Source organism: Eriocheir sinensis, chromosome 58 (genome assembly GCF_024679095.1).
Source record: "Eriocheir sinensis breed Jianghai 21 chromosome 58, ASM2467909v1, whole genome shotgun sequence".
NCBI lineage: Eukaryota > Metazoa > Arthropoda > Malacostraca > Decapoda > Varunidae > Eriocheir > Eriocheir sinensis.
The window spans coordinates 5,343,309-5,360,780 of NC_066566.1; the positions used below are offsets into that span (position 1 = coordinate 5,343,309).

Here is a 17,472-nt window from a genome sequence, read left to right on the forward strand (position 1 = left end):
TGCGCACTGTTACGTCCCAAAATCTGTCGGGAAAAACCTAGTGCACTTCAAGGAACACATAAATTCTCTAGTCCATGAAAAAAATGTTCAATATTTTTAAAATTTTCGTCACATCAATGTGTGTTTTAGTCTCTTCGTTGCAGCCACGAGAACGGGTGTTTAGCGGTACCTGTTTGCTCATTATAAAAAATCAATATTGCGTGGTCCATGCAACGGCCATGTGCAAATCTGTGTCATATTAATTCTACTCATAGAAATGCTAAGCAACTGCTGGCAGAGCCAAATTTGTGAACAACTGCTGCGTTATGTAACAACCAAACGACTCCTTCCCACCCTTCCCCATCCCGCCGTGCAGCAGCAGCAGCAGCAGCAGCAGCAGCAGCAAGTCAGCAGAAGCTGCCTCATGAAAAATTCCCTTTCCTCGTGTGTCTCATTCACCTCAGCACACTGGCCAACGAGGGAAACTATTTTTAAAACATTTTCTTCAGCGTCTCCTGAAAGCCTTCACGTCACCCATTATGTGCCTATTTTCCACTCAGGACGCACCATTCACTAATCTGTGGCCCCGTACCCGCCCCCCTCCCCGCCCCGCCCCGCCCCCCTGTCTTCCCTCCACACCCACCCCGTGAACTGCTTGCCTCGCCCCGCCTTTGAGCGCCTCGCTAATGTTCTTAGTCTGCCCGGAAAGGTTTATTACCTCCACGGGCCGGGGACGGGCGGCGAAAATTGTGTTACTGAGTGGCCATTGAAGTTGTAAACGTTTATCATTTGATTAAAATCTGTTTGTCTTGATGCATCTACCGAGCCATCTTTCTTCCTTTGTTTACTTTTACTTGTATTTTTTTTTGTCCGCATTTATTACGGACAATTTATTGCTCGTGTCACAGCTATGCAGTCAGTCTGAGGCACTGCATAATTCTCTCTCTCTCTCTCTCTCTCTCTCTCTCTCTCTCTCTCTCTCTCTCTCTCTCTCTCTCTCTCTCTCTCTCTCTCTCTCTCTCTCTCTCTCTCTCTCGTGTTTCAGTCGTCTGACAGCTGTCTACGCCCCTCCCCTGCCCTGCCCCTCCTCTCCTCCCTCCCCCAGGCCAGCCCGCCGTCCCGTCTGGCAGAGTGATCACGCAGAAGCCTCGCCGCTGTGTGCAAGACAACCTGACGCGGGGAGGGGCGGCGTCCCTCTGAGGGTTGAAGCACAGAGCTTGTAACGCAGCAGAAATGAGAAAAATTTGTTTAGAGGATTCGCAACACTGCAAGATGAGGATCTGCTTGGAATGATCTTTTGCAATTTTAGTCCAGTCCAGTCAGTTTACAGCGAGTTATATATTGGATGACTCGACCAAGACTGGACGCGACTTCTGGTACAAACAGTTTATGAATCCATGTTGCCTCTCTATCTTCTATTGATATTTTCATACTGACTGCTCTTCTAAACCTGCTAACTGCATGCCTCCCCCCCTCCCGCGGTCCCGCCACACACGACTTTCTATTCAAGTTCATCCCTTTACTGTCCAAATCCCTTACGCAAGAGTTAACCAGCATCTTCACTCTTTCATCCCTCACGCTGGTAAACTCTGGAGGAATCTTCCTTCATCTGTATTTCCTCCTGCCTACGACTTGAACTCTTTCAAGAGGAGGGTATCAGGAAATCTCTCCTCCCGAAATTGACCTATCTATTGGCCACTCTTCTAACTCTTTTTGGAAGCAGTGAGTAGCGGGCTTTTTTTTCATATTTGTTTCCTTCTTTTTATGCCCTTGAACTGACTCCCTTGTAAAAAAAAATGCTCATAGAATAGCGAGTCATACGGAAAGACCTAGATCGACTCGTTTCATGTAAGCACAACCTAACTCTCATGAGGTTATGAAAGCAAAGGCACTAACTCGCTTCTTTACAAACACAAGCAAACATTAGCCTGGCATCTCGGTTTGCAGCCCACCCCGATGCGAGGCCGAACAAAGGGCAAGGAACCAGCCATTACCACCGTGCCGAGTGGCTGGTTCTTATCCGCGGCAATGTGATAATTACAGTAAGGCCGACGAGAAATGTGTAAATTGTAGGGCCGGGGAACATACTGCCCGAAGCAAGTGTGAGGGAAAAATGATCTTCACTTTTTAACTCCATTACGTGTTAGTTAAGTTAGTTAGTTAAGCCGAATATTTCAAGTAAACCACGCTAAGCAATTCTACAGTGTGGGAAAAATTTAGCGATCGATACTGCCTTGCCGGTGAATGGGTGAACTTGGTGAAACGAAGAGACTGAAGAGAGGCGCGTTAGAGGCACAGTGACGGGATGGATGGTGGAAGGGAAGCGTGCAGGAGTGATTAAGGCATTATTATTATTATTATTATTATTATTATTATTATTGTTGTTGTTGTTGTTGTTGTCATCATCACCATCATCAAAAGTGGGGATACAGGCTTCACTGACCCCTAACCTCCTCCAAGAGTTCTTTTTTCTCAATCTTTTTAACTCACTTCAGGATTCAATGTTTCGTAACCTTCCAATGACTTTTTTTTATTATTTTCTCAATCTTCGTATCTTTCAGTATAGGCTTCACTGTTCTCTATCCTTCATTGGACGTATTTTTTTCCCTTAACCTCTGTAACTCGGCACAGACTTCAACACTCCCTAACGCTTGTACAGGTTTCATTGTTCTCTATCCTTCACTGGACGTATTTTTTCCCTTAACCTTTGTAACTCGGCACAGACTTCAACACTCCCTAACGCTTGTACAGGCTTCATTGTTCTCTATCCTTCAGGCTTCATTGTTCTCTATCCTTCACTGGACGTATTTTTTCCCTTAACCTTTGTAACTCGGCACAGACTTCAACACTTCCTAACGCTTCCTGAGAGGTTTTCTTTTACCTCCGCAAGTCTAAGTACAAGATTCGGCTTCTTTACAGGAGCAACGAGTAGCGGGCTTTATTTCTTATTGTTGTTTCCTTTTTTTGTGCCCTTGTGTTGTCTCCTTTGCTGTAAAAAAAAAAAAAGTACAAGATTCGGTGTCCCCAGATTTTCCATTATATTTTTTCCATCGACCTTTACAGTTCTTTGATGCTGGGTCAAGGGACGAGTTCTCAACAGTCTACAGACTCTACACTATTGAAGACGCGCTGCTCTTAAGGACGGCACTGCTAAAAAAAACTCCGTATGTCGACGCCTTTTTTTATATGTGGCGGAATGTTCTGTCTCAAGCACGTTCCTCTCAAGTCTCGTTGTCAGGTAACACACCTTGCATTATTGTAGATTTGTTAATTTTTCTTTATAGTTCCTCTGCAGCCTCCCCGCGTGCAGGGTCTCGACACGGCGTGGGCGGCTGGCTTTGGCGAGGGTCGGGGAGCGGCGGGGCGGGCTGGGCGGGCTGGCGGCCTTCATAAATAGTAGCTGCTCTGTTTACACGCTCCAGCTGGGACACTCCCGCCTCTCTGGGCAAACAAACATCGTCTGTGTCGCGCACGAGGCACAGAGCGCTGTGTAAACACTACAACTTGATCTTCTCTTTATCACGGTGTAATAAGCGACGCAGCGCTCCGACAGACGCCGCGCCTGACGCTCCCTAACGAAGCTCATGAGCCCGAAGTGATTCATTGTAGCCTAAGCATTATTCACTTACTCAGGAGACTGTTCTTGTGCGCGATATATATCTTCTTTAATTATCTGCTTCCCTAAAAGATCTTGCCTTGTTCTCTGCTTTCCTCCTCCTCCTCCTCCTCCTCCTCCTCCTCCTCCTCCTCCTCCTCCTCCTCCTTCTCCTTGCTTGGTCCCATGCTCTTCTTAATTTATGTTAATGATATCGATGATGGGCTCACTCGCAAAGTATCAAAATTTGCAGATGACACAAAAATCTCAAGTAAAGTAACTACGACACTCGACGAAGAAGCATTACAATCAGATCTAGATCTACTTGCACGTTGGGCCAATCAATGGCAAATGAAATTTAACGTTGACAAATGTGATGTGTTGTACATCGGAAACAATAACAATCGCGTTCAGTACGTAATGAATGGCCAACAACTTTCTGCAGTAAGTAAAGAAAAGGATCTTGGAATCATTATATCAAGCGATTTAAGGCCCAGTCAGCATTGTTCAGAGGTAGTTAGAACCGCAAACAAATTGTTTGGCTTCATCGGACGAGTCGTAAAAAATAAATCAGAAAAAAGTAATATTAAAACGGTATAATTCACTGGTTCGACCCCATCTAGAATACTGTGTACAGTTTTGGTCTCCCTATTACATAAAAGATATAGATAAACTCGAGAGTGTGCAGCGTCGAGCTAATAAAATGATCCCTAGACTGCGAAACAAACCGTACGAAGACAGGCTTAAAGAACTGAACCTATTCAGCTTATCACAGCGCAGGCTAAGAGGTGACTTTTTAGAAGTGTTTAAAATTTTCAAGAAATTCGATAACGTTAATTTTCATGATTATTTTAGTCTCTCAATCAAGTGTAACAAGAAACAATGGATACAAAATAACGAGGATGCCTTTCAACTCAAATGTATCAAAACACTTCTTCTTCAACCGTGTCATCAATGTATGGAATGGTCTGCCTCGAAACGTCGTCGAAAGCGAAATTATTTGCATGCTAAAAAACCGACTAGACAAATATTTAGAAGCTAACCCGAACATCCGCTATTTTGCTCCGGTCTAACAGAAAGTAGTGTTAGCTTAGTTGTCGTGTATGATCATCCTTCTGTCCATGTAAAATTCCATTGTAGTTTTTCTATACTACATGGTGTTCTTCCTTTTATGTCAGCCCCGGCTGGAGGGACTGGTGGGAGGGGAGGAGCCTTCGCCTTTGCTGTCCTGTGTCTCTGACTCGTAGATTAGAGTAGATGGTACCAACAACACACAGCCTAGTTTGGACCAAGAGGTCTGTTGCTGTTTGCTTTTCCTTTGTACTCCTTTGTACTCCTCCTCCTCCTTTGGCTTTCCCGACTCATTGAAAGGATCGCCATTTCTATCCAAAGTTTTCCGCCTTCCTCGGTTCGGCGTGTCTTCTTCCGTCGGGCTCTTTTCCTTCATCGCAATCTTCCCATCTCCTTTTCGGTCGGTCTCTATCTTATTTGCCTTTTACTTTCCTTTCCAGTACGTTCTTTCCCTTATACTTCTCGCTCCTCCTCATAACATCCCCGCACCAATGCAATCTTCTTCCCTGTACTCTTTATGATATTTCTCCCACCTCCAATTTGGTCTGTTCTTCCGTAAGAAGTCCTTTTCTATCCTCTCCCTTCCCAGGATATCTAATTTTGCTCTGTGCTCCCTGATCAGGTTTTATCTTTATTATTTCCTTTCAAAGATCTTGTTTTCTTCTTGCTTTCCATAGAAATTCTATATTATTCTTTCTCACCTTCTATAAGATATTTGATTGCATTATCTCCTTCCCTAAGATATCATAGTTTATCCTCTCCTTCCCTAGGAGATCGTATTTTGTTCTTTCGTTTCCTAAGTCTTTTTTTATCTATTCCTTCCTTCAATAAGCTATTTTTTCTCCATTCACTAGCAATCATCGTTTACTTTATCGTTCCCTAAAAAAATACCTGTGCAGTAAAAGCCATGCGAAGTTAGTATTCTGAGGTTGGGAGGCAGGACAATTCGACGAGGGTAGAGTCAGCAGAGGTTTCAAGACTTTGTTCCTGACTTTTCCTTCCGTGGCTTCTTTTCCATCCATGTTAGTTTTCTGAGACAATGCGGCAAAAATTCACCTCACTGAGTTATCGCACAGTCTGTTCCATTGGTGTTAGTGTCTTCTTCACTGCGTTGATCCACAAAATTTTCCATGGTCAGGGGTGCCAGGGGCTTATGGGAGGCACTCGTTGCGGATTCTTCCTGCGTGACACCAAGGTCCGTGCTCTCAGACGCCTCCACTCCTCACATCACCTAATTCAAAAGCCGGAAAGGAGATCAGTCGGTTTCTAATGCGTATTTTTTTTAGGTTCATGGTACAGTGGAAGGGTCAAACTACCAGAAGGGTCATAAAACTACCCCTGGAAATGCCCAATGCTCCTATACTAAAGCTTTGCCAATTATGTGTGCTTGGGCGCAGAATTGTTTAGGAATATGACCCCAAGGCTTTGGTTCTTTTCGTGTTAGCGTCTTCTTTCTCGGCTCGGTCCACAAATTTTCTGCACAAGTCGCTTAAAGGTTCCCGGAAGAGGCTGTTCCTGATCCTGCACAAACCACTGAGCCTCAATCAATGTGCGTGCGTGCGAGAGAGAGAGAGAGAGAGAGAGAGAGAGAGAGAGAGAGAGAGAGAGAGAGAGAGAGAGAGAGAGAGACTGTGCTACATGTGATTTCAAATGCGCCAAACTTTTCCGGGGAAGTTTTTAGCGGTGGTCTTTTCCAGCAATTTACAGCAAAGCCACGTTACCAACTCCATCTTGCGGGCAGAGTGGCGTGACGCGGGGGTGATTACGCTGACTTAGTGGCGGCGGCGGCGCTCATACGGACTCAGCGGTACACGCCGGCGACCTTCTTTTTTCTTCACCATCATCATCTATTTTTTTTTATATAGCACAGCGTAATTTTCAGTGGCGAGTATAACTAAAAGAACTCCGAAATTTTATATACCACTTTTACATATCATTGTAATTTGCAGGAGTTATTGAATATATGTTGAGTTAGACCACTTAACACTATAAAGATAAGTTGAGGAAGCGACTCAGAAACGAAACTAAGTATATGGGCAGTCTCTATGTATGTGGGAGTCGCTGAGTAATGTAAACATGGCTGGCTGTATCCGTAGAGTTTACGAATCACTGCCGAGGTGACGCTCCTCCCGTAACGCACTGTTAGTCTTGCAGGTATTGGAAAGTTGGAATCAGTCTGGTGGAAATCTTGTTGCAGAACCTGCTAATTAGTCAGCTAGTGCTAAATGTGGCAGGAGATTTACCGAGACTTTATGTTGGAATTAAATGTTAACATTTTGTGTACAAGTGTCAACCAAAACTTTCTGTCTGGTGTTAGAGGTGAGCTGAGGCAAATATGTAGCAGGAGAGCATGTGTAATTGACAAACGACCTCCAAGAGAGCTAGAAAGAAATCCAGCGAATCAGGAGAGGCCTGACAACCACTGCCAAGGGGCCATAATTCGTTCCCGAAAGATTTATTGGGATTCTTTGTTCCGGTTGTTTTCCTGTCTCGCAGCAGCACATCGACACTCATTCTATCTTCTTATGAGTGACTGTAGTCCTGGCGAAGCATTATTTTGTTTCATGTCATATTACGCAATAATTAATTAGTTTTCTAGTGATATACACTCATTCTTCGTCTCTGGGGTATTCTTGTTATATAGAAGCACAGTCATAAGCATCATGTCTTTCTGTAAGTGGCTGAAATCCTGGCTGAGCATTCCTCTGTATTTGTGTTGCGTTCTCTTGATATTTTAGTGATAAAATTTGTGGTCTGAAAATGTTTCAGGCTTGTTGACTTGAATGTATCGGGTTATTACGAAACTTTCATGTGTTACTCTATTTAGAAGACCTAAGTTAGTCAATTAGTTTCGCTGATGCTTCCACCTCTACTTCCTCTCTTTTATAGTGCATGTAAAGGCACTACCTTGGAAATAAGTGTTGGTATATATATATATATATATATATATATATATATATATATATATATATATATATATATATATATATATATATATATATATATATATATATATATATAATTGAACACTATTTAAATTAATGTAAACGAGTGTAAGTCAATGACTATATCCATACCTTCATCTTGCAGGGCCCGCGGTGAGCAGTTGACTCCCACTCCCAGCCTCCCGGCAGCAGGGACACCGAGGCTCCGCGGGCGTGTCGTGGCGATCACTGCCACGAGAAAGAAGGACGGTGCTCCGAGGTGACTCTGTAGTGCCTAGTCGACATTCAGGCACAAAGAAAAGGTGGCTAAGGGCGAGCATGTAGTCGTGAAGTCAGGATAAAAGGCAAGATAATGGTGTAGAAAAGATCAGCTTGCCAACTTGTGTGTTTATTGAATCCATTGAAATCTAGTTTATAGATCGACTTTCTCTCTTTCTTTGTCTCTTTCATCTCTCCATCTTTGTATTTCTTTATCTCTGTCTCTATCTATCTGTCACCTGATTCTGCTAAATAAATACTCTGTCGACATGGAAAAACAGATTCTTTACTTTAATCTTGGCAAAGGTATTTGAGGAAATTCCAATACCAACAATACATTTGCATAAGACTCCTTCCGTGAGTGATGGTTGACGGTCCCCACCACAGAACAAAATGGAAGCCCAGGAGAAGCAGCGGTCACAGACACGGACCAAGGAAGGAGGAGGTGAGTACGTGTGAGTGCGTGCATGTGCGTCACAGTGTCAGCTTTTGTTCTTTGCGCCGCCTCCGAGACAGTCACTAGGGGTCAGACAGTCACTAGGGGTCAGAGAGGATTGTCTACACGATCAGTTGCCACGTCTTGTGTTCGGGTAGGTGTTGGATCAGTGTCGAGGCGCAGGGTGGGAGGCTGGCGCTCACCACTGTTCGGCGGACAAGGAAACCATTCATAACCGGCTCGTTCGTGCCTGCATGGAGATGGCTCATCGTCAATTACTTTTCTCAGCAATTTTCTGCACAGACTTCGTAATGTTTAGTTTTTTTCTTGGCGGTATCGAGCGTGTACATAGGATTAACTCTCTTAAAAGTATGATGCATTTCCTTATACTTTTCATCTATTTCTATATGCATCACTTCTGAACTGTCATGCACATGGCCGTACCCTATACACTCGAAAAAATAACATTCTGAATTACTGTACCTTTAACCTATAACCAAAAAGACAGTAGCAGCTCTCAATAAATCTTAGGTTACAGTTGGTTTTTAGCCTTAACCTCGACGTGGGCTACAAAACGTCACACTCAGTGGTCACAGCCGCGGAAACGCCACATCGGCTTGGAGTGCAGCAGCATCCGCAGAGGGCCGGCCAGCGCGGAGGACACACCGTAAACAAATCACTCCCCCTTAAAGTTCCTTGATGGGCTGTGACGTGAGGCCCATTGTCACCCGTCCCTACACCCCCTCCCTGCCCTGCCGGAGACCTCTGTGGGCGGGCAAGTAAGATGGACGTGGTGGTCAATTCAGCGGGACGTGGGGCATCATGCAGCTGTCCTCTCACGCCCGCCGCCCGCCCCCCTTCACCTGCACAGCGGCGCCTAGGACTTCGGGCTTTCTAGGCATCTCGAAGGAAACTGCGAAGACTATTGGTCATATTCCTAACCCTTTCGGAGCCCAAGTTAACAAGGTCTTCGTGAGATTTGTGGGGATTTCAATGGGTAACCACTATCACTACTACTACTACTACTACTACTACTACTACTACTACTACTGCTACTACCACCACCACCACCTCCATTATAGGCAGTAAATACGGACTGTTTAGGTTAGCGTGATGGATAAGTTCCTGCCTGCTCCTACCCTTTCCCCCATCCAGCATTGACGCGCCCGGCTGCTCAGCGTGACGGATAAGTGTTGGCGACAACCCACTACAGACACGTGCGAGCGGTGCGTGTTTGGAGAGGGAAGGAAGGGAGTGAGAAAGATGAAAAAAATGATGAAAGGAAGGAAGGAATGGATGAATGAGAGGGAGGTTGGAATAAAGGATAGGAGGACGGAAGGAATAGCTGGGTAAATGGATGATGGAGGGAAGTAAGAAAAAAAATATAAAGGAGATAATGATTGAGAGGAGAAGGAATGAAGGAAGGACGGAAGACTGAATGCATGACGTAAGAAATATTAAAGAAAAAAAAATAATGAAAGAGAGAAAGAATGAAATACACACGAATGAATGAATGAAATACTGAAAGAAAGAGTAAATAGGTGAAAGAAATTATAAAAGATAGAATGAATGAGCGAAATAAAGAATGAATGAATAAAACTATGAAAAAAAGAACAATAAATGAATGAATGAAATATTGAAAGAAAAAATAAATGAATGAAAAAAATTATAAAAGAAAGAATGAATGAATGAAAGAATGAATGAACTAAATAAATAAGGAACCAAAGAATGAACGAAACAGTGAAAGTAAGAATTAATGAATGAAATAATGGAAAAAAAGAATGAAATAAATAATGGAGGGGAAAATGAATGAATGAATGAATGAATGAAAAAAATGAATGAAATAAATGAATAAGGAACCAAAGAATGAACGAAACAGTGAAAGTAAGAATTAATGAATGAAATAATGGAAAAAAGAATGAACTGAATAATGGAAGAGGGGAAAAATGAATGAATGAATGAATGAATAAAAAAAAATGAATGAAAGAAATAACAAAAAAAAGAAAGAGACGACCCTCCTATCACCTCATCATCAGTTATTCAAAACAAAAGACTCAATGGTCAGTTCTCAGACACTTCCGCCTCTCACATCAACTATTTACAAAGGCCGAAAAGGGAGCTAATCGGGTTGTAATGAGTCTTTCACGTTCACGGTATAGAAGAAGAGTCAAACTACCACCAGGGCCATAAAACTACCCGTGAAAATATGCCTACAACTCCTAGGAAAGCCCAGATAAATGTGTGGGCTTCGGCGTCTAAATGTTGAAGAATAAGGCCCAATACGATGCCATGAAGTCGTCTCCCGCGCTGCCTCGTCACTGGGCGGCGGCAGCGTGACACCCGGCCCGCTCAGCACCTCTTCAGGCGGCTCCTTGGGACAGGTTTTAGCGGGGCAAGGTGATAGTCTCGACCTGGATCTCCTGTTTAGTGGGCTGGCGGAGGAGAAGGAGGAGGAGGAGGAGGAGGAGGAGGAGGAGAAGCTGAAAAAAGGGAGAAGGAAGAGGAAATAACGAGGAACTGAAGAAGAAAGAAAAATACGGTATTGGAAAAGGATGGAGAAGAAGAGAAGGGAAGGATGTAGAGGAAGGGGAGGATTGCGATGTTGGAGATGATGATGAAGCTGGTGATGATGATGATGAGGAGGAGGAGGAGGAGGATGGAGGAGAACGGAAATGTAAAGGAGGTAAATGAGGAATTGAATGAGGAGGAGGCAGCTGACGAAAGAGGAAAATGACAAGTACAAGGAAGAAGAGAAGAAGGAGAAGTAGGAGGAGGAGGAAGAAGAAGAGGACGAAGAATAAGAGATGAAGATGGAAAAAGACGAGAAGAAAAAAAAAAAAAACTTAAGACCCCGCGACTCCCTCTTCTCCCATTCAGACCACAAAATGGACTCGGATCGAATAGGAAAACCATGAATTTCAATGCGACGGAGAACAAAAGAGGGAATTACACATACATCAGGTCCGCTTGATATGATAACGTGCCGGTTCTTAGGCGCCGGAATCATTTTGCCGCAGCGGAGAACGAGTATATGCCCCGAGGCCTTCCAAGCGTCCAAACCCCAAGTCTCCCTTCTCCTTCTCTCCAGTCCTTCTTTCTCTTCTCCTCCTCCTTACACTTTTTTTCTCTTCCCATCCTCATATTCTTCCTCTTTCTTCCTTCCTTCTGTGGTGTTCTCTTCCTCCTTCTTCCTCTTTATTTTATTTTACTGCTTTCTCCTTCTCTGTTTCCTTCTCTTCTTCTTCCTTTTCGTGTTTTTTTTTTCTGCTACCTCTTCTTCTTCTTCTTCAGCTTCCTCTTTCTCTTCCTCCTTCTTCTCCTCCAGGGCTAATTTCCTTTCTCCTCCTCTTCGTTTCCTGCCTCCTCCTCTTCCTCTTCCTCAGGCCGTTTCCTCTTACCTCCTTAACGTCCTCAGTCTCCTTCTCCTTCTCCTCCTCCTCCTCTTCCTCCAGTGTCAGTTTCCTGCCTCTTCCTCTTCCTCTTCCTGGGTCTGTTTCCGTATGCTCTTCTCTTCCTCATCGTTCTCCTCCTCCTCCTCTTCCTCTTCCTCTTATTCCTTCTTCTTCTCCTCTTCCTCATCTTCATTTCCCTGCCCTCTCTTTCTCCTCCTACTGAGTTCATAAAAAAATCCCCCTGTCCTCTTCGTCTTCCGCTTCCTCTTCCTCCTCCTCTTCCTCTTCCTCCTCCTCTTCCTCTACTTAGTGCATTCTCTCTCTTCTAATATTACTTCCCCGCGCCGTCTCCTCTTCCTATTCCTCCTGGGGTAGTTTCTTCTTGTCCTCTTCTTCGTCCTCCTCCTCCTCCGCCTCCTCTGCATTTTTCTCTATCTGCTCCTCCTTCTCTTCTACTTCGTCTTTGTGTTGTCCTTTTTTCTTCTTCTCCTTTTTTCTTCTTCTTCTTCCTTCATCTTCTTCTTCTTTCTTCTTCTGCTTCTTTTTTCTGCTTCTAATTTTTCTACTTTTTTTCCTCCTCGTCCTTCTTTTTCTTTTTCTATTTCTTTTTCTTCTTCTTCCTCCTCCTTATTTTTTCTCCTTCTCCTTCTTCTTCTTTTCCTTCTTGCTCTTCGTTTTCTTATTCTTATTCGACGTCTTCTTCATTTTCTTCTTTTCCCTCTTTTTTTTCTTCTTCCTCGACCTCCTCCACCTCCACCTTCTTCTGTCTCCTCCTCCACCTCCTTTCCTCCCGCCTTTGAAATCACTACAGGCGGGAATATTAAAGTGCAGGAATATTCATATCTTCCGCCATCACATGTTCCCCGCCACCTGCAGAAAGTCGTCAGTCTCAAAACCCTCGAGCAGGTCCGCCAACTTTCGCGGGAACTCCTGAAAAGTGTCGGGCCTCGTCAGGTTGGTCCGCGGTTGTAAAGGACGACACATAGTTAAAGACAGGAAACTTTCTCGCCCGCTTTTTTTTCATCCCTCTCTCTCTTTCTCTCTCCCTCTCTCTCTCTCTCTCTTTGGGGGGCGATGGGAGAGGGCCGGGCTGCCACACGAAGCAACGAACGAAGGAGTGAGCGAAGGAAGGAAAGAGCGAAGGAAGGAACGAAAGTATAATAGAACAAAAGAACGAGGGAATGGATGAACGAAAGAACGAGGGAATGGATGAACGAAAGAACGAAGGGAATGGATGAACGAAAGAATGATAGAAAGAAGAAACAGATGAACGAAAAAACGAAAGAGCGATAGAAAAAAAAAAACAGCAATTACGAAGGAACGAAAGAACGGATGATAGAGAGATCGAAAGAATGAATGATATAGAAGGAATGGATGAACGAAAGAGTGATAGAAGGAATGGATGAACGAGAGAATAATAGAACAAACGAAAGAAGGAAGGAATAAGTGAACTCTCTCTCTCTCTCTCTCTCTCTCTCTCGTGTTTTTCTCCCTTGCGTCGTGTTTTGCTTCGTCGTCTCCCACTACGTTCAAAACTTTAATAATTTTCTTGTAATATATTCAGAACTTTAATCACGCGTATGCTAATTTGACCTGACTCACTGAATTATCCAACCGACTTTCATGTGACTGTTCCCCGACTAGTTAAGCTAATTTGGGCATGCAGACCCCCCCCCCCACACACACACACATATGGTCCCCCTCCTATGTCTGTTTGTCTGTCTGTCTGTCTGTCTCTGTCTGTGTCTGTGTGTCTGTGTGTCTCTGTGTCTGTCTCTCTGTCTCTCTGTCTCTGTGTCTGTCTGTCTTTGTCTCTCTCTCTCTCTCTCTCTCTCTCTCTCTCTCTCTCTCTCTCTCTCTCTCTCTGTGTAAACATCCCACACAGTGTTCACTCTATTCCTCCCTCTCTTCCCTTCCAGCATTACTCATCCTCTTTACGTTCCCTCCTCCAATTTTTAGACTCTCTCCCTTCTTTCCTTTTTCACCGTATTCCCGCTCCCTTCCTCTTCCTCCCCTTGCTGCACCGCCTCCCCTCCTCCCATCCTCCTCCTCCTGCATCTCAGTTCTTGTGGAAATAATCACCACACACGGATATACACTGAAGAACATTGCACTATTTTGTCTGTCGATGTTCTCACGCGTGGGAGGACGTGATGAACTGACCCATTCACGACGACTCACTGAACGTCGAACAATCACGGAGAGGAGGCGACAGAGAACGTTTTGACAGACAGTGAAATTTGACTAACCAGAAAGAGACAGAAGAGAAGGGATGGAGAGGGAAAGGGAAGTGGATAAGGAGAGATGGAAAGAGAGGCAGGAGGGAAAGGGAGGAGGGACGGAGGAGGAAGGAGGTGCATGGATAAGGAAAGGAGAGGAGAGAGAGGGAGGAAGAGAGGGAGGGAGAGAGTTATGAGAAGTGTTCGGGTCTCCCACACACTGACTGACAAAGACTCTCTCTCTCTCTCTCTCTCTCTCTCTCTCTCTCTCTCTCTCTCTCTCTCTCTCACACACACACATTATTCATTCTCCTTACCCTTCAATATCCTTTTTTTCCCTCTTTATCCCTTCCCACTTCGTCCCCTTTACTCCACATTCCTCTTTTCCTATACTTTTCTACTCCATTTTTCTCTCTACTCCTTAAAAGACAACCTGCCACCAGTCCCCCCCCCACACTACCTTCTCTTTGCCGATAACCATTTCAAGTATATTTCCTCTCTTATTTCCATTTTATACTTCCATCCCAAACGACAATGATTACCTTCACTCTTCCTCTTAACTCTCCCATTTAATCCATACTGACCTTCCTATACTTCCATTTCTTCTTTCCTCCAACCCTCACGAGACTCCTCCCATGTAACTTATCTCTTACCTCCCTCTTTCAGCCCACACATACTCTATAGGTCGGTATTAAAAGACACTTTCGCTTGTCACATCAATTATTTATAAAGGTCACAGATGGGATCATTTGGGTTCTAATGAGTATTTCTTTAGGTTCACGGTACAGAAGAATTAGGGTCAGACTACCACCAGGGTCATAAAACTACTTCTGGAAATGCCACAAACTCCTACGAAAGCCTTGTCAAATATGTGAACTATGGCGACGAAATGTTTAGTAATACGGCCCTATCTTTACTCCCTCCCCTTTCTTCACCCTACTCGACACAGGCAGACGCAAAGAAGCCAGTAAGAACAAACAGAGGCAGGCACGGACAGTTAATCAAAGGCATGGACAGCATCACTCACTGCATGGCTGGGGACGCATTTTATCTTGTGTAAATGTATCGTTGATTAAAGAGTAAGAGCATATAAGGGCTAATTGAAGGGCTTGGGCGTAGCAGGGGCAAGGAGAGGGCAAGGAGTGGGCAAGGGGAGGGCAGGGAGAGGGCAAGGAGCATGACGCAGGGAAGGTGGTCGGCGGACAGGGACAGATAAGAGTAAGACGTCCTGGCAGCGTGACAAGATGCTTATGTTTGCTGCTTGAAAGAGGCTGCTTGTACGCGGCCGTCCTAGAGGATGACGGAGAGTGGTTCCGCGCCATAATGAACGTTCAAGAGTCAGAATAGCGGCGTCACGTTACACGTCATTGTCGAGAAACTTTGACGGCGAGTCGCTCAGTGACCAGAACGTGGCCAGGCGGGGCGGGCGTCCTCAGCGGCGAGGGACAGACTTTGTCACGGCAAAAGAGAGAAAAAGAAAAGATGGAGGCACGTAACTTCAGAGGAAATGGTAATGTGTAAAGAGAGCCTGGCAGGAAGCTTCGCCAAGACTTGGGAAGCCCAGACCAAAAGCCTCGAGTTTGAAGTAAATGAAACCGAATGAGAGGCAGCAGCTCGTAGCAAGGAGGGAAACTTTGGCCGGAAAATCCTGACGGAGATGAAATGGCAGGAATAGAGTCAGAGAGAAAGAACTACACTTCAAAGCCGACGCGCGGATCCATCCATCCACCGCCCGCTGCAGCAGTACCTCCTCTCCCCTGCCCTGCCCTGCCATTCCCTCCCCTTCCCCTGCCCTGGTTTCCCCTTCCTCTCCTCCCCCTCCCTAACCATCATAGCGACGCTCTGGTCGTCAGGCGCCGCGCTCTTCCTCACGCCTCACCACCTCCTCACCTGCCTACCCACTAATTAGTTTACCTCCACACCTGCAGCATGATATCCTGCTCACCCCACCTGTTCGCACGCCCGCTCATCACACTTTTTCCTCCTCCCGGTAAATACACACACACACACACACACACACACGCCGTCAGAGCCTGGGCGCCGCCGCTCCGCCGCACACGCCCCGGCAGGTCCCTGCGTGTATTTACCCGCGTGAAGTACACAGGGCAGGGCTTTGCGAGCGCGTTGGCCGGTTGCCAGCTTTACTTTTTGATTCGGTATATATTTACAGTTGGGTAGTTGGTGTTCTAGCGCTCCTGCTAGAAAGCGAGATCAGTTCAGATTTACATTCGTTCCTACTCTGCAAGGTAGAAGGAGTTGGAGGCAGGACACACACGATTGTCTCCGTGGGGCCTCGCTGCACGCTCAAAACTAAGGCTCGTACTTTCAATCGTTCAAGGCTGTTATTACTACCGTTTTTGGAGGCCACGGAGGAGATACGTCGGGTTGTCACGAGTGTTTGTCCCGTTCATGGCGCAGAAGCCTTCCAAAACTACCGCCGGGGTCAAGAAACCACCCATCAAAACCCCTACAGCTTCCGCGAGATCCTTTTCATAGATGTACTAAGGTTTCGAAGAGTTAGATAGTAAGGACCTAAGTCACCAAAGAAACGGCCTGTATCCAAGCTTTGAAAAGGAACACAAGTATCCTGTGGTCCCGGGCGGCCCCCAGCCAGGCACGAGGCAGACAGCGCTGCTTGGGTTGGTTGGCACGCGGGAGCTTGGCGCGGCCGTTGGCTTAATTAGGTGTTATAATAAGCCCTGTCTTCACGACCCCGCTGGGAATCTAACCATTACTTGCTGCTTCTTACGACACCACCAGCCCGAGCTGTGTAATAATAATAATAATAATAATAAAAACAACAATAATGATAATAATGATGATAATAATAATAATAATAATAATAATAATAATAATAATAATAATAAAAATAATAAATAACAATAATAATGATCAACAGTTTATTAAGAGAAAGTGCAGATGTAAAACCGGGCTAGTGGATACGAGTCCACCACAAGCTCAAAAGGTCAAGGAGGCGAAAATGAGCACCGATGCAACGCGCAGCAATATCGCATGCTCCCCACTTTACCTACGAGTATTACTTTATAAGGCAGACATTGTAGGCTAGTCTCTCGGTTACTAACTTTTCCCATCCCAGCCTGTCCTCCATATTGTAATTTTAAAATATGTTAGGTTACAAGAGGAGCTTCATTAGCTTTATTTGTGAAATGAATGTTGAAGAGAGGCTGGAGGAGGGGAAAATATTTTCTCTTCAGTTAACTTACACTTGATGTAATTTGTATTAGCAGTACTTTGGTAAATAAAAAACAAATGAAAAATTATTTGTCAAGTGTTGTCACAGTAATGTATTAGATAACATTAAGCTACTTTTTTTTAGGAGGAACTCAATTGTACATTAAAACTAATTTAATTCACTGTTGCATAAGGGGCCCAAATTTTATGACAAAAACAATGCCTAAATAAATAAATAAATATAATATAATATAATATAATACAATATAATATAATATATATTTGTGTGTGAGAGAGAGAGAGAGAGAGAGAGAGAGAGAGAGAGAGAGAGAGAGAGAGCGCCTACCCTGCCTTACTTTCCCCCAAGGCATCAAAGGCGTTTATT

General features: G+C 44.7%; 1 protein-coding gene across 2 annotated transcripts in view; it reads left to right on the forward strand.

Annotated features, from left to right (window-relative positions):
- The window catches only part of LOC126985093 (zinc finger protein ZIC 5-like), an 86,503-nt gene that overhangs the window by 4,463 nt on the left and 64,568 nt on the right, over positions 1-17,472 (forward strand). The window contains exon 2 of one of the 2 annotated variants that reach the window (XM_050839544.1): positions 7,736-8,293. In XM_050839544.1, coding sequence (XP_050695501.1) covers positions 8,242-8,293 — 52 coding nt within the window. In that variant the 5' untranslated portion in view covers positions 7,736-8,241. Of the gene's footprint in view, positions 1-7,734; positions 8,294-17,472 lie in introns of those variants that run through there. The other variant, XM_050839545.1, reaches the window with a different exon arrangement.